The 13892-nt window shown below is 34.1% G+C and overlaps 2 protein-coding genes and 1 pseudogene across 4 annotated transcripts; 1 reads left to right on the forward strand and 2 right to left on the reverse strand.

Annotated features, from left to right (window-relative positions):
* Positions 1-902: 902 nt before the first annotated feature.
* On the reverse strand, positions 903-1627 carry LOC104699346 (putative BTB/POZ domain-containing protein At2g40450). The gene is made up of 2 exons (XM_010414665.1): positions 1483-1627; positions 903-1384 (listed from the first exon to the last, which is right to left on the reverse strand). Exons 1-2 carry the CDS (start codon positions 1625-1627, stop codon positions 903-905), a joined length of 627 nt encoding a protein of 208 aa, XP_010412967.1.
* A 1114-nt stretch (positions 1628-2741) lies between these two features.
* On the reverse strand, positions 2742-3294 carry LOC104792908 (putative BTB/POZ domain-containing protein At2g40450 pseudogene; annotated as a pseudogene). The gene has a single exon (XR_015559875.1). The product of XR_015559875.1 is annotated as a putative BTB/POZ domain-containing protein At2g40450 pseudogene (transcript).
* Positions 3295-8202: 4908 nt separating this feature from the next.
* Positions 8203-12887, forward strand: LOC104792909 (protein NRT1/ PTR FAMILY 5.1). 2 transcript variants are annotated; one of them, XM_010519169.3, is made up of 4 exons: positions 8203-8754; positions 8874-9091; positions 10606-11162; positions 11922-12887. In XM_010519169.3, the coding sequence occupies exons 1-4, from the start codon at positions 8649-8651 to the stop codon at positions 12787-12789; spliced, it is 1749 nt and encodes a 582-aa protein (XP_010517471.2). In that variant the 5' UTR covers positions 8203-8648; the 3' UTR covers positions 12790-12887. The 2 variants fall into 2 exon arrangements, with proteins under 2 accessions (XP_010517471.2, XP_010517472.2); XM_010519170.2 differs by having other exon boundaries at positions 8375-8754; positions 8856-9091.
* The last annotated feature ends 1005 nt before the right edge of the window (positions 12888-13892 follow it).

Consider the following 13892-nt stretch of genomic DNA (forward strand, 5'->3'; position numbering starts at 1 on the left):
ACATATATATATATATATATTTTTCGAAGTAAAAGAAATATGAATTGAACACTTTTCATCAAGATCACGTGCTGCATGGTATTGCTGATAATTAATTCAGTTGTAATTTGTATCTTATAAAGTATATAGAGTACATTAAAAAAAAAAAAAAAAAAAAAACTAAGTCCATGGAGGCGCGCGATGAGCTGGTTTCTGCAAAGTTCTTGGAGGTATATATGGATTCTTGTATTTCTCTGAAGCTATGTAGAGTACGGGCGTGCTTCAACAGTTTTGTATCGGGAACCTTAATTTGTATACGAACTCAGTAAACGTATATAGCTCGTCGTTTGTCATCTCTGAAAAGTGTTGCTGAAGTTGAATCAATCTTCGATGAATGCAGCTAGCCATTGTAAAACAAAAAAAAATCCTTACACAGTTTAGACGAATTTAGCTAACATCAAAATAAAAGAATAAGAAACAAAAAAAAAATCGCCGTGATCGATGATTGAGTTGACAAAAAAAAAAAAAAAAAGAATAAGAAACAATGACAAACGAGTACTAGATACAAACATCGTTTTGACAATAAAAAAATGTTGAAATTTCCGACGAACAATTATCCCTCAAAAAAAGGTAATATATATCCTCCTCAAGTCACAGAATGGACTATAAAGCTCATCAATCTATTGATCACATATTAAGAATAAGCGTAAAAGTCAGTGTCAGCCGACAAATACATCAAAAAAAATATACTAACACTATATGATAACCATGAAAATTTTGAAGTTAAAAAACTTAATTATACAGAATTAAAAAAAATTGTGGCAGCGAACATAAAAATCTAATTACACTCAATAACAAAAGTAAACCACATAATTTCAATGCCTAAAAGAAGATAATCGTCAGGGTCTATCTATCCTTACGCATTAACCACAATAATAACAGTGGCATCGATTGTTAGTAGTGGCTCGAGTAAGAGAAGCCTTCATAATCTCCACTGTAAGATTTGGATGATTGACGACAAACAACTTGAACTCATCAGAGTTAGCAATCACGTTTAAATGGGTTTGGATACTAGTGAAGGCAGACTTGTGGAGGACTATGTCAAAAGGGATTTGGGCGAGCTCAAGGATGCTAAGAGCGTTTGATGAATTTAAAGTAGATACAAGCTCGGTTCTGCATAGGTCACGTAGATGCGGTATCTCATATTTATCTGCTGCAAGATAGAGTGACCGAGCATGTTTCTTGAGACTGGCAGAAGAAGAGGAAGAACCATCAACGCTGTAGATGAAATCAACAAAAGCCTCTAATTCTTCATGTTTCATCTCAGGGAGAGTGATAGTCTCTAACTTAGCCGAAGCCTTGATCTCGTCTGGTTCCAGCATCTTCTTAAACACTTCAGACCTTGCTGCCTATTTAAGAAAATTTTCCATATTTTGTTCAGCATAAGATTAAAAATTGAAAGGCATTATTAACACTAGCTAAGAGAGAAGAGAAGGGTGTTACTGTTACCAACAAGTTTGTGGGCGAAGATAGTTGTTGAAGCATCATCACTGTCTCCAGCCCTGAGCTGAACATCGGATTGCCATTGTTCTGTCAATAGTTTCCTAAATCCATTCAAGAAACCATCTTCGTTGCTCGCTTTTGCCATTGCAAAACCAAAACCTGACTGTGGAGATAAATCAATTGGAAACGATGTTAAACAATAGCATATACCAAAAAACAAGTTTTTACAAAACGAAGCTCAGATAAAAAATTCCAGGAGCGAGCAAAGAGACATGTATGTTTCAAGAAAAATTGTGTATACTACATTCAATGTAAAGTAACCAACGCAAACTTGTCGACATGCGAAATTTGAATAGAAATCTACCAGAAGAAGAAGAAGACTACTCTTATTTATATTAAGTTAGTAACTGCTACAAGAATTGAGAAACGTTTTCTAGTACCACAGAACAATCGAGGAGAAAGTGTAAGAGCGAGAACTACCAATATTCAAAGCAAAACAATGGTTTCTCTAAACACTTTTTGATTAATAGAAAATATGTTTACAAGTTTGTTCTAAACAATTTTCATACCTATCTTAGAAATTTTTCAAGAAACCTCAAGCTCTCTCTAGGTTCTTAGCTTTTATAAGGTAAAACTTATTGGTTAGGTAATCTTTCTCTTGTTTGACCGTCTTAGCATCCTATTTATAGAACTAGGGTCTAAGCTATACAACAAGCAAACTACCTATTATACTTCTAATAGGAATCAGAAAATTTCCTTTTTCTTTATGGATTAGAACATTGTCCTTGTTCTTCACGTTTACTTTTCTTCTTGAGAAAGTTACGGCAGAAATCGAGAAACTCTCTCGACGCTCGGCAAACTCCTTCTAAATTTGATGTTTTTTGTTTTTTTTTTCTTTTTAAAAACTTTTACCACAAACAGTTTATGTGTTATGGATTTTGATCGTGTGAAATTAGGGAAGACTTGACATGAAACTGATCTTGCTTGACTTAAGATGTACGTAGTCAAAACTGAGGATGGACATCATCAATCACAAAACGAGATGCTTTAGACTCCGATCAATTCTTACGGATGAAGTTGTTGCAGAGATCATGATCATCGAGCCTGTTTGTAAGACATTCGCAGAGCTAAAGAACTGCATTTATATAAGCAACCCTTCACAACATACTAAATAAATCTACCTAGAGGCAGCGCATTGTATTTTAGACACGAATTGGCAAACTTAACTTTGGATACTATGCACGATTATGTCAACTCACTTGCAAAGGATAAATCGGTTTATTAGAAAGAGATGAAACAACAAGAGAATGTTTATTTTTAGACGTACTGACGACAGAAACCACATAATCTTTTGGTATTAATACTAAGCCAAATTAAAGAAGCCTTCATTATCTCCACGGCAAGATTTGGGTGGTTGACCACAAACAGCTTGAACTCCTCACCACTAGCAATGGCACTCATATTGGTTACAACATAAGTGAAGGCGGCATTATTGAGGGTTTTGTCAAAAGGGATTTGGGCGAGCTCAAGGATGCTAAGAGAATTTGATGAACTCAAAGATGATATAAGCTCGGTTCTGCATAGGTCACGTAGATGAGGTATATCATATTTATCTGCTGCAACATAGAGTGACCGAGCGTGTTTCTTGAGACTTTCAGAAGGAATGGACCCATCAACGCTGTAGATGAAATCAACAAAAGCCTCTAATTCTTCATGTTTCATCTCAGGGAGAGTGATAGTCTCTACTACATTAGCCGAAGCCTTGATCCCATCAGGTTCCAGCATCTTCTTAAACACCTCTGACCTTGCTGCCTATTTAAGAAAAAAAAAATCCATCTATTGTTCAGCACAACAAGATTTAAAAATGAAGAGCATTATTAACACTAAGAGAGAAGAGAAGAGAAGAGAAGAGAAGAGAAGGGGTACTGTTACCAGAACAAGTTTGTGGGCAGAGATAGCTAGTTTTTGCAGCCTCATCATCATCATCATCACTGTCTCCAGCCTTGAGCTGAACATCGGATTGCCACTGTTCTGTCAATAGTTTCCTAAATCCACCCAAGAAAACATCTTTGTTGCTTGGCTGTTTTGCCATTGCAAAACCAAAACCTGACTATGGTGGAGATAAAATCAATTGGGTAAACCATGTTAAACAATAGCATACAACAAGACTAAACAAAAAAAAAAAAAAAAAACAAGTTTTTATGAATTACAAGACCTACACAACTAGTAGAGACTAGAGAGAGAGAGAGCAACAAGTCACTTTCTAGAAAAAGATCCAAGTCTTTTTACTTTTTCCCTTCCTGAGACTAAGAAATCCACAAAGACGACAGTTTCAAGGGTGTGAAACAACAACAACAACAACAACAACAACAACCAAAAAAATAAGGAAACAAAAAATCCACAAAACGAAGCAAAGATACATGTTTTAAAGAAAAAATTCAAAGTAAAGTAACCAACGCAAACTTATCGACATTAAGAAAAAGAGCACTTTTTTATACAATTCTATAAGAATTGAGAAACGTTTTCTAAGTACCACAGAACAATCGAGGAGATAGTTACGGCGGAATTCTCGACACCGGTCAAAATAGAGGATTCAACGGACTGATTGATCGATTTCACCGGAGACGAGCTTCTCTGTCACGCGGCAGTGACAAAACCCACTGAAGGGTAGGGAGTGAAAAAGACCTAATTTTTTAATTTTGGGGATATATAAACAAACAGATTCTGTTTGTTCAGATAAAATTAAAATCCAACTTGATTCTCGCTCGGTATAACTAAACCGATGAGTGTTGGTAAAATAGTTTTGACCCATCTTGCTGGTTTTTTTATTAACTTTTACCAAAAACAAATTACTTCCTTATGGATTTGTTGTCATGTTGTATATCAGTAAAGAAAATTTTAGATTTTTTTTAAAAAAGTATGAACATAACTATAAAAAAAAATGAGTTAATTATTTTCTAATTTTTTTAAATATGGTGTTTATTCTTCTATAACTTTTTTTTATTTTGGTTACTAAGCTAATTTACCCATTATTTTTATGAAAGAAAAAAATGTTAACTACAAAACAAAACTATATATCAAAACTTCTACCAAAAAAAACAAAAACTATATAAAACTGTGGAATTTATGGACCAAAATCTCATATCCCCTTTTCATCAAAACAATTTCTCAAAACTCCCCTTAATATTAAAAAGATAATATTACCCTTAATAAAGGTTGTTAAAGGTTAAATATAATTAAACCAGTAAGTGTTCAACGAAAAACACAGTAGCTAGGATACAACTAGTTGTACCCTAGTTGTACTATGCGGGATGCAACTGGTACAACTAGGGTACAACTAGGGGATATCTGGTACAACTAGGATGTTTGGAAGAAAAGGGGATATGAGATTTAAATTCGGAATTTATCTTCTTGTGGCTTAAATTGTTCTGTTTCAGAAAAGGGTCTAACGGTAACATAAACGATATATTAACTCATGAAAGTGTAATCACACCCATTGAATTCGTTTAAAGCAAAGATGTGAGTGGTGATGTTGGTATAATTGAAAATATTTGTGAGTGTTTTAAAGTAAAAAGTATGCGCCTTTCGTAATATTTGTTAATGGTTTCGAAAGTTAAGTGTCACAGGGATGACAGCACAATGAGGAGATGAAAACAGGAAGATGCAAATTGCAGGAAGCTGTAGCTATTTACTCACCATGACATATTCGGTTTGAATTTTTTTTAAAATGGGATGTCAACGTTTCATCATTTCAAACTAAAGTCTTAATGATATGATCATTGCGCATCTTATGTTAAAACCGATATATCTTTGCTGTTTTCGTGTCATTAGCTTTACTGTTTAACAGTTTCCTGCCATTATTTCTGAGAGACTAGAGTACACTACCGAGTTTGAGGAGATCGCCTACCTTGTTTTCCATCTCTGTCGAGTTTTCGCATTGTGAACCACAAAATTATCATGAGAGATCCTAGTAATATAATAGACCCTAAAATGGGTTTAAATTGTTTAACTAGTGTGGTATATGAGTTTTTTTTTTTAATTAGCTAGAGTTTAACTTTTGATATTTCAGTGCATCCATCCATGAGGACTAAAACTATTTCGAACAGCTAAGAGCTTACTTCATAGACGGTGATTGATTTAAGCTGGAAGAAAAAGGAGGTAACATCTAGTGGCGGCCTATACACTATAGTAAGTAGATCTCCCTGTTTCTCACCCTTAAAAAGACAGAGTGGTCCACAAGCAAAGTATCGTGATTGGCTCTGTTTCACTGGCTCTGTATTACACACATACCTACATTCTTTGTGTATACAAAGAACAAATGTTAATGGTTTGTAGATAGACATGAAGTGACACGACAAGTCAGAATAGAAAAGCTTAGGAATCTATGCATGGTGGAACTAGTAAGGTCTTGTCGAGTCGAGGTATCTGTAGGAAACATTATCTTTAACAGTTAACAGTATTAACACTTTGGCACTGGCTGTGTTTGTAGTCAAGAAATATAAAAGCCATCGTGAAATGAGAATAAAGAATCTTTCTGAGAAAGAATCTTTTCCTATTTGTGGTTATACGTTTGACCCTTAATTTCTCTCAATGTCTTTCTCATAGATATCTAGTAGCTAACACCTAAGTTACCTCAATCTCATGTTTCAGCTCACTGCAACTTGCAGTGTGAAGCCAACAAAAATATCCTGTCATATCGTTTTCAGTCGTATCCTAAAACCCTCGAGCAAATCTTTTGATCATTTACTCTTCTGTACTCTTTATTGCTCTATTTTTGATGGCTCTTGATCAAATTCTAATAAACGGTTACGCTTTTTCGGGTGTACCTGGACTTGTTTCTTACGATTGTTCAAATCGCGGTAATAAAAATCTTGAATTTTACGTACAGACTTTTAAATTATGTTAAAATCTCACACTCTTTTTGCTATAATTAGATTTGACAACCTTTGTAACAAAATGATACCAATTGAGGAACCGAAAGAGAAATAAAGTAATTGCATATAAAAAAAAACGTGGTTTGATTATCTGGATTTTGGACCCAAAGTCATTTTATTGGGCAGTCTTTTACGGTAAAAGTCAAATCCCTGAAATGGTTGGAAATATATTTCCCCATTCTTTCTTTGGTAATGTTTGTTACGTGTTGTTCTCAGCATCTCACGCTCCATAATATATATGAGCTCATCAAATAACAAAACCATTTTTGTCATTTTCTAAAACAATTTTGGGATTTTGCAATGGACCCAATAATGTAAATAAAAAAAAATTCCTTGTGTGTCATAGACATATTATTTGTTTTGACATTTTTAACAGATTTTAAGATTATTTGAATATATTGATCTATCCCTTTTTTAAAATACAGTTAACTAGACTAAAACAATTTAAAACTCAAAGTATGCCAAAAGTATAATTTTTTTTTAAAAAAAGTTAAGCTTAATTGTACTAATATTTAGCTAGATTACAAAAGAAGACTTGTTGGTAAATTAACCTAAAAAGTATAAAGTGATATTCTTTTCGAAAAAGGAAATAACAATATACATATAACATAATATTAATATTTTGTGAACTGAAACACGTAAATGTAAACATCGTTTCTAGTTTAGTGAAGTTTTTTACGAAATTACTCAAAGGTTAAATTAGATATAGTTTCGATATGAAGGTGGTAGATGCATTTATATGGAGAATATCTCATCAAGTTCCATGCATGTTTCCCTTTATTCATAATGACAAGGGCCATCAAGGCTTAAATCCTAGAGTGGGGCAAGATATCACAAGCTTTTTGGACCACCAGTTTCTCTTCCTCTCTATCGTTCCAATTTCATTGGATGCATATCAAACGCGTCTCTCTGGACCACAGTCGCTTTTGATTTTCACTGCATGCTTTCATTTGTTTATTATGTTTCAAACATAATATATAGAATGTCTCAGAAATTTTACATTTATCTTGTCATGCATGAATTGAAAGTCGGCAAGTGAAAAGGTCATACTCATACATATACTGTAGTTGTTTTGTTACGAAAACATCGAATTTTTTTTTGTCTAGGTCTTTAGCTAGGAAACAAATTTGAAGATTAGTATCAAAAAGAATTTGGAACCCGAATGAGTTAATAATTAATTAATTATTAAAAAAAACATAGCGAAACTATATCCGCTTTTATTTGTGTTTCGTACAAATCCAATTCAATTGTGTATTTATCCTATCCATGTGCTTCTTGGATAGTGCACGTGCGGTATTAAGATGGTTGGTTGTAAAACTAGTGAGGCTTAATTAAGTAGCTCATAAAATTAGGAACCTTAAGCAACTTGGAACATGTAGACTCTTCTACTACATCGCAGGAATTGAAAAACGTGGAAAAGTAAAATCAATTAAGACCCAATCTGTAAACATTTTTTTGATGGAAATACTTTTGATATTTTCTACCACTTTTATATCCCTCTTCTACTCATGTGTATTTTTAGCACTGTCGGTCATTAACGTATACGGTAAATACATGAAGCATCGAATGAACATACGGCGTAAAGGTGATACAAATAAATGATAAATTCAGACGGTATATTCTGTTGAGTTATCTTGCTGTTGTTATGTGACAGGATGGCATATGTAGGTTTATTGAGGGATTCTTATCATAATTGGAACCAAAAATGTCATCATCGCTACCTGTTTGCTGATGACCAGAATTCTACGGCTCAATATACATTGGACTTTTGTTTTGTATTTCTTCCATATTTAAACTATAATAATAAAAAAATAGACCAATTAAAAAATTGTTTATGCCAAAAGGACTTATAGTGATGATCATGATCATAATGGTGGTGGTTACATGGCCAAGGTGATGATGATGACATTATTGAAAAGGAAACAGAAAATCTAGCGGTGGCTTTATATATATCACATACTTGAGCTTGTGAAGTGTGCAATAGCTGCTAAACTAAGCAAATCTCTAAGACCTTGTTTTTCATTTCGTTTTTTTTTTGCTCAAGATCCAAATAAAGCAAACTTTAGAAGAAAAAAAAACTTTGCATCCTTAAACTATTTCCGTTTAGTCTCTCTCTACACAGCCCTGACCTCTCATAGCTCTCTCAGCTCTCATAACATTACCAAAAACATCCCAAAAAACAAACGTTAAACTTTTATTAATTAAGTTTATATATAAAATTAAATACAATTGATGGAGGCTGCGAAAGTTTACACACAAGATGGCACCGTCGACCTCCAAGGCCGTCCCGTACTCGCCTCTAAGACCGGTCGTTGGAGAGCTTGCTCTTTCCTCCTCGGTATATTTTCACAAATCTCAAATAACTCTTTCCATTTATAGATAACTTGATTAAAAATATAAATTTTCTTGTGCGTTGTTGTACCTTGAATCTTTATATAGTCTTATGTGTGTGAGAAGGGTATGAAGCGTTTGAGAGGATGGCGTTTTATGGAATAGCGTCGAACTTAGTGAATTATTTGACCACAAGACTTCACGAAGACACAATCTCCTCGGTTAGAAATGTAAATAATTGGTCTGGTGCAGTTTGGATCACTCCGATCGCCGGTGCTTACATCGCCGACTCTTACATCGGCCGCTTCTGGACTTTTACTGCCTCCTCTCTCATCTACGTCCTGGTATTCTTCATTCTGTTTTATTTTATTTTATGGTTAAAATGTGAATTAAATTAACCAAACTAGCCAACCGTACCCGATTTAACAACTCTCGAAGAAACCGAACTTAGAGAAAAAAATTACATCGAATAAAGAAAATTTTTGTTATATATATTTTCCTCTTAAAAATTATATTTTTCAGATATTTTCCTACCAATGTTTATTTTTACTTTATTTGCTTTGGGTTAGACCGGTTGGTCATCATAAATTAAAGGAGTAGACATGTGTTTGTTTGTCGGGGTTTTGACGTGCGATCGGATATGGCCCGTGAACGTTTATCCCAAGAAGACACTACCACAAAAAAATATTTGCATTTTTTTCCACTGGTTAATAATATATTTGAGAACAAGTTTGTGGTTTCTGTTAAAATGGACATATTTTATATGAGAATGTTATTAAGAAGGTTCAAGAAAAGAAAATGCATACAAATATATATGGATCATAAAAATTTGAATGTAGCGTGTATGAAATAGATATTAATTAAAGAACAAGTAGTACATTATTGTATAAGGTACTAACTAATTTTAGTCTTCAGATAACCACGCGTTTGTTTACAATTATATCATATATGCAATTTTGGTAAGAAAAGTAAGTTATATTTAGAGTTAATTAACGAAGGCAGAGTTTTTTTTTCTTCTCAAAAATTATATAACAAACGGTTTTTACATCACCTGTTCGACGCAGTGATGTCGACATGTGAGTACTAGGCGTTGTTTAAGACAATATTAGATTGTTAGTTGTTTCTTACAAAACTTGGCTACTTTTCTAATCATTTGGCACTGATGCGTGACATGCGTCTGAGATTATTAGATTATTATTAGGCCTAAAGTCGAACACGTTTGATCTGCGTCCATAATGTTGACGACGTGTCAGAATTGAAGGCACCAGTTAACGAGAGCTAACTTCGATTTATTTTACTTTTTGAGATTTAGTTTATGTAGATAATATCGATAAGACATGGATACGTACGTATCAAACGTTGTTTTCCACACATATTCAAGAGGACCCATGATTATCACTTCACTTCAATTTTATTGGTTTAGCAAACAAAATGCATATCTTATCAGTATCTAGGGGAGAAAAAGAAAAAAAAAAAAAAAAAAAAAAAAAAAAAAAAACTTATGACTTTTGTTAAATCACATCTCAATCATGAAATGACTTTCAACCAGTAGATTTCGAGACATGACTCATGATCAATTCATGAACTGTCTTCTAACTTCAAAATGCACGTACGGACCTTACTTGGAAAAGTGTTGTAAAATATATATTTTTTAAAGATTTTTTTCCTTTCAAATATATTATAAGTTTATAACACAAAACGAATACTTATATTTACTTGGAAATTTGGATTAACATATGGGAGATGACTAGTCAAATAAAAACATGAACACGTATAGCTTTATAACACGTAAATCAAACGTAAATTCAAAACAAAAATAAACAATATCTAGAGATTTCATGATGAGTTCTGTTTGCAGGGGATGATTCTCTTAACCATGGCGGTAACGGTAAAATCCCTCAGACCGACATGCGAAAATGGGGTATGCAACAAGGCGTCCTCCTTACAAATATCGTTTTTCTACATATCTCTCTATACCATAGCGATTGGAGCCGGTGGAACAAAACCTAACATTTCCACATTTGGAGCGGACCAATTCGACAGTTATAGCATTGAAGAGAAAAAACAAAAGGTTTCATTCTTCAACTGGTGGATGTTTAGCTCTTTCTTGGGTGCGTTATTTGCCACATTAGGCCTTGTCTACATCCAAGAGAATCTCGGATGGGGTTTAGGTTATGGCATCCCTACAGTAGGGCTCTTGGTTTCTCTCATTGTGTTCTATGTAGGAACACCATTTTACAGACATAAGGTTGTCAAATCAGACAATTTAGCGAAAGATTTGATTCAAGTTCCGATCACGGCATTCAAAAACCGAAATCTACATTGTCCTGATGACCACTTGGAGCTTTATGAGCTTGACTCCCATCATTACAAAAGCAACGGTAAACATCAAGTTCATCACACTCCCACCTTCAGGTCAGTGTTGCATACCATCTCACTAAATTAATAACTCAAAAAAGTCTGATTTCTGTTTTTTTTTGGACATCCAAAATTTCTGATTTAGATAAACGGGTAATCTTTTTATTGTCCTTGCCATTATTTTATAATGAAAAAAAAAAAAAAAAGAGAGTGTGATTGTAGATTGATAGAGAATATTATAGGCCAATAGAAATATAGAACCATTGAAACCATAATTTTTTTTTTATATCAAATTATGCCTTTATCTCTGGTTAGGTTATGACGTGGAATATATATAATGTTGAGTTTCTTTTACACCTGCTCTGCTTTGTAGAATCTTTTATTTGATGGTCCCCAATTCTCACCTTCTACACGTTAATGTGTTCTCCAATATCTTCCCACTACAGTTTCGTGCCAAAATGATCAATTACATTGCCAAAGCTACTAAAGTTTAGAAAATTGAAGATATCACGAAGATTTTAATACAATTCATGTGCGTAGCTTTACTTGTTGGCATTAGTATATTTATATGAAGTAATCAACCATTTTTTTAGGAACTGATAAGACATTCCTTCGCATAAGTACTTTTTATTATTTTTTGCTATAATAAGTCTATAGCATAACATCTATATTCAGAAAAAATCACCTTTTGGACCGACTATTATTTCTAGACATTTCCTAATTAGAAAATATATCATGGACAAAACAAGACAAGACAAAGTAAATTTAAAATAGCAAATGTATAGATTTCAATAAATTAATAATTTGGATTGACAGGTTCTTGGATAAAGCGGCCATTAAGACACGTTCAAGAGAGTTACCATGTACGGTGACCAAAGTGGAAGTGGCAAAGCGTGTGCTAGGACTTACCTTCATATGGCTCGTCACTTTAATCCCAAGCACCTTGTGGGCACAAGTCAACACTCTCTTCGTCAAACAAGGGACCACTCTGGACCGCAAAATTGGGTCCAACTTCCAAATCCCTGCGGCTTCACTTGGGAGCTTTGTTACGCTCTCGATGCTTCTCTCAGTGCCCATGTACGACCAATACTTTGTTCCCTTCATGCGGAAGAAAACAGGAAACCCTAGAGGGATCACTCTACTCCAAAGGCTAGGGATAGGTTTTGCCATACAAATTGTTGCGATCGCGGTTGCTTCAGCCGTGGAGGTCAAGAGGATGCGTGTAATAAGGGAATTTCACATAACTAGCCCGAAACAAGTTGTGCCTATGAACATTTTCTGGTTGCTCCCTCAGTACTCTCTTCTAGGCATTGGGGATGTGTTCAACGCAATTGGTTTGCTTGAGTTTTTCTATGATCAGTCACCAGAGGAGATGCAGAGCCTTGGAACAACGTTTTTCACGAGTGGCATCGGCCTTGGAAATTTCTTGAACAGTTTCTTGGTGACAATGATTGATAAGATCACGAGTAAAGGCGAAGGGAAAAGTTGGATTGGGGATAATTTGAATGATTCTAGGCTTGATTACTATTATGGGTTTCTAATGGTGATTTCGATAATGAACATGGGATTTTTCTTGTGGGCAGCGAGCAAGTATGTTTACAAGAGTGATGAGACCAAGGAGGTTAGTGGAGGATGTGTTCAGATGGGGGCCAAATCCATAGATACATCTCCTCTTAGTATCTAATTATAACAATGAGAGAAATATGTATATATATGGTTTTCAAAAGTTTAAAGTTGTGGAATTCTAATTAACATGATGAATAAAACTTTAGTTTTTTTTTATTCTAATCAAACAATTAAAATGTGGAAGTAACGAGTTGTTACTCAAGTTCAATGGTTTTGGTCTACTTGTTGAGCCCATAGATCGACCCCCATTGGTATTTGGTCACATCAATACAATAAAACTACAATGTTTCTCACCATAGCATGACACATCAGCTTCAACTTTGAAGCTCCTATTGACACATCAATTAAAATCATTGACCAATTAAATTAAAACAAATAATACAGATCGGCTTACAAATTGCCACAGTGGACACATAATTGTCTTCTCTTCATCAATCGATTTCAGAATTTCAACCTAACAAAATTGTTTATCTTCTGCGCATCTCAACTAAAACTCTTATTCTTGAAAATTCCAACGATCTCATAAGCGTTCAGTGATTGTTTTAGTATGTCTAACTATGATTCATCTACTTTTTTTTGTTTCTTCTACTTTTTGTTTCCAGTTAATTTTTTTATATCTCTTAATTTGAGGGATTGTGGAAGATTTCAAAGCTGTAAATGTGTGAATTTGAGATGAACTTTTTAGATAAGCTATGTGTTTGAAACTTGAAATTACTATGAATGTTGGTGAAGAGAAGAGTCAAGAAGTCTCTTCAAGCTGCTTTGGTGTTTTGTTTGCTCTTCTCCTTCACGCGTCTTTGCTTTGAAGCTTGCTCATGTTTTTTCTCTTTCATGGTGGTTAGTTTCTTCTTTTTAAGTTTGGTGGCTTCTCTTCTATTGTGACTTTACCAATGTGATATATTATTTCTATGTTTACTTATTTCGATTTGAAAGAAGCTAGAACTTTGCTGGAGAAGACTTGTGCGATTTTGAAAGATGGATTGCTAAAGAAGAAGTTAAGCTTTTGTTGATCGATGAGAACAAATGCAAGACTTTTAAAAACTCTAAAGCATTTAGAATGTCTCTACAACTTTAGCTTCAAAAACCCTTTTGAGTTTCAACAATATATATTACAATAACCGTTTGTGATAGATTACAATAACCTACAAATTTTCTTGTGAT

Source organism: Camelina sativa, chromosome 6 (assembly GCF_030686135.1).
Source record: "Camelina sativa cultivar CO46 ecotype springtype chromosome 6, ASM3068613v1".
Classification (NCBI taxonomy): Eukaryota; Viridiplantae; Streptophyta; class Magnoliopsida; order Brassicales; family Brassicaceae; genus Camelina; species Camelina sativa.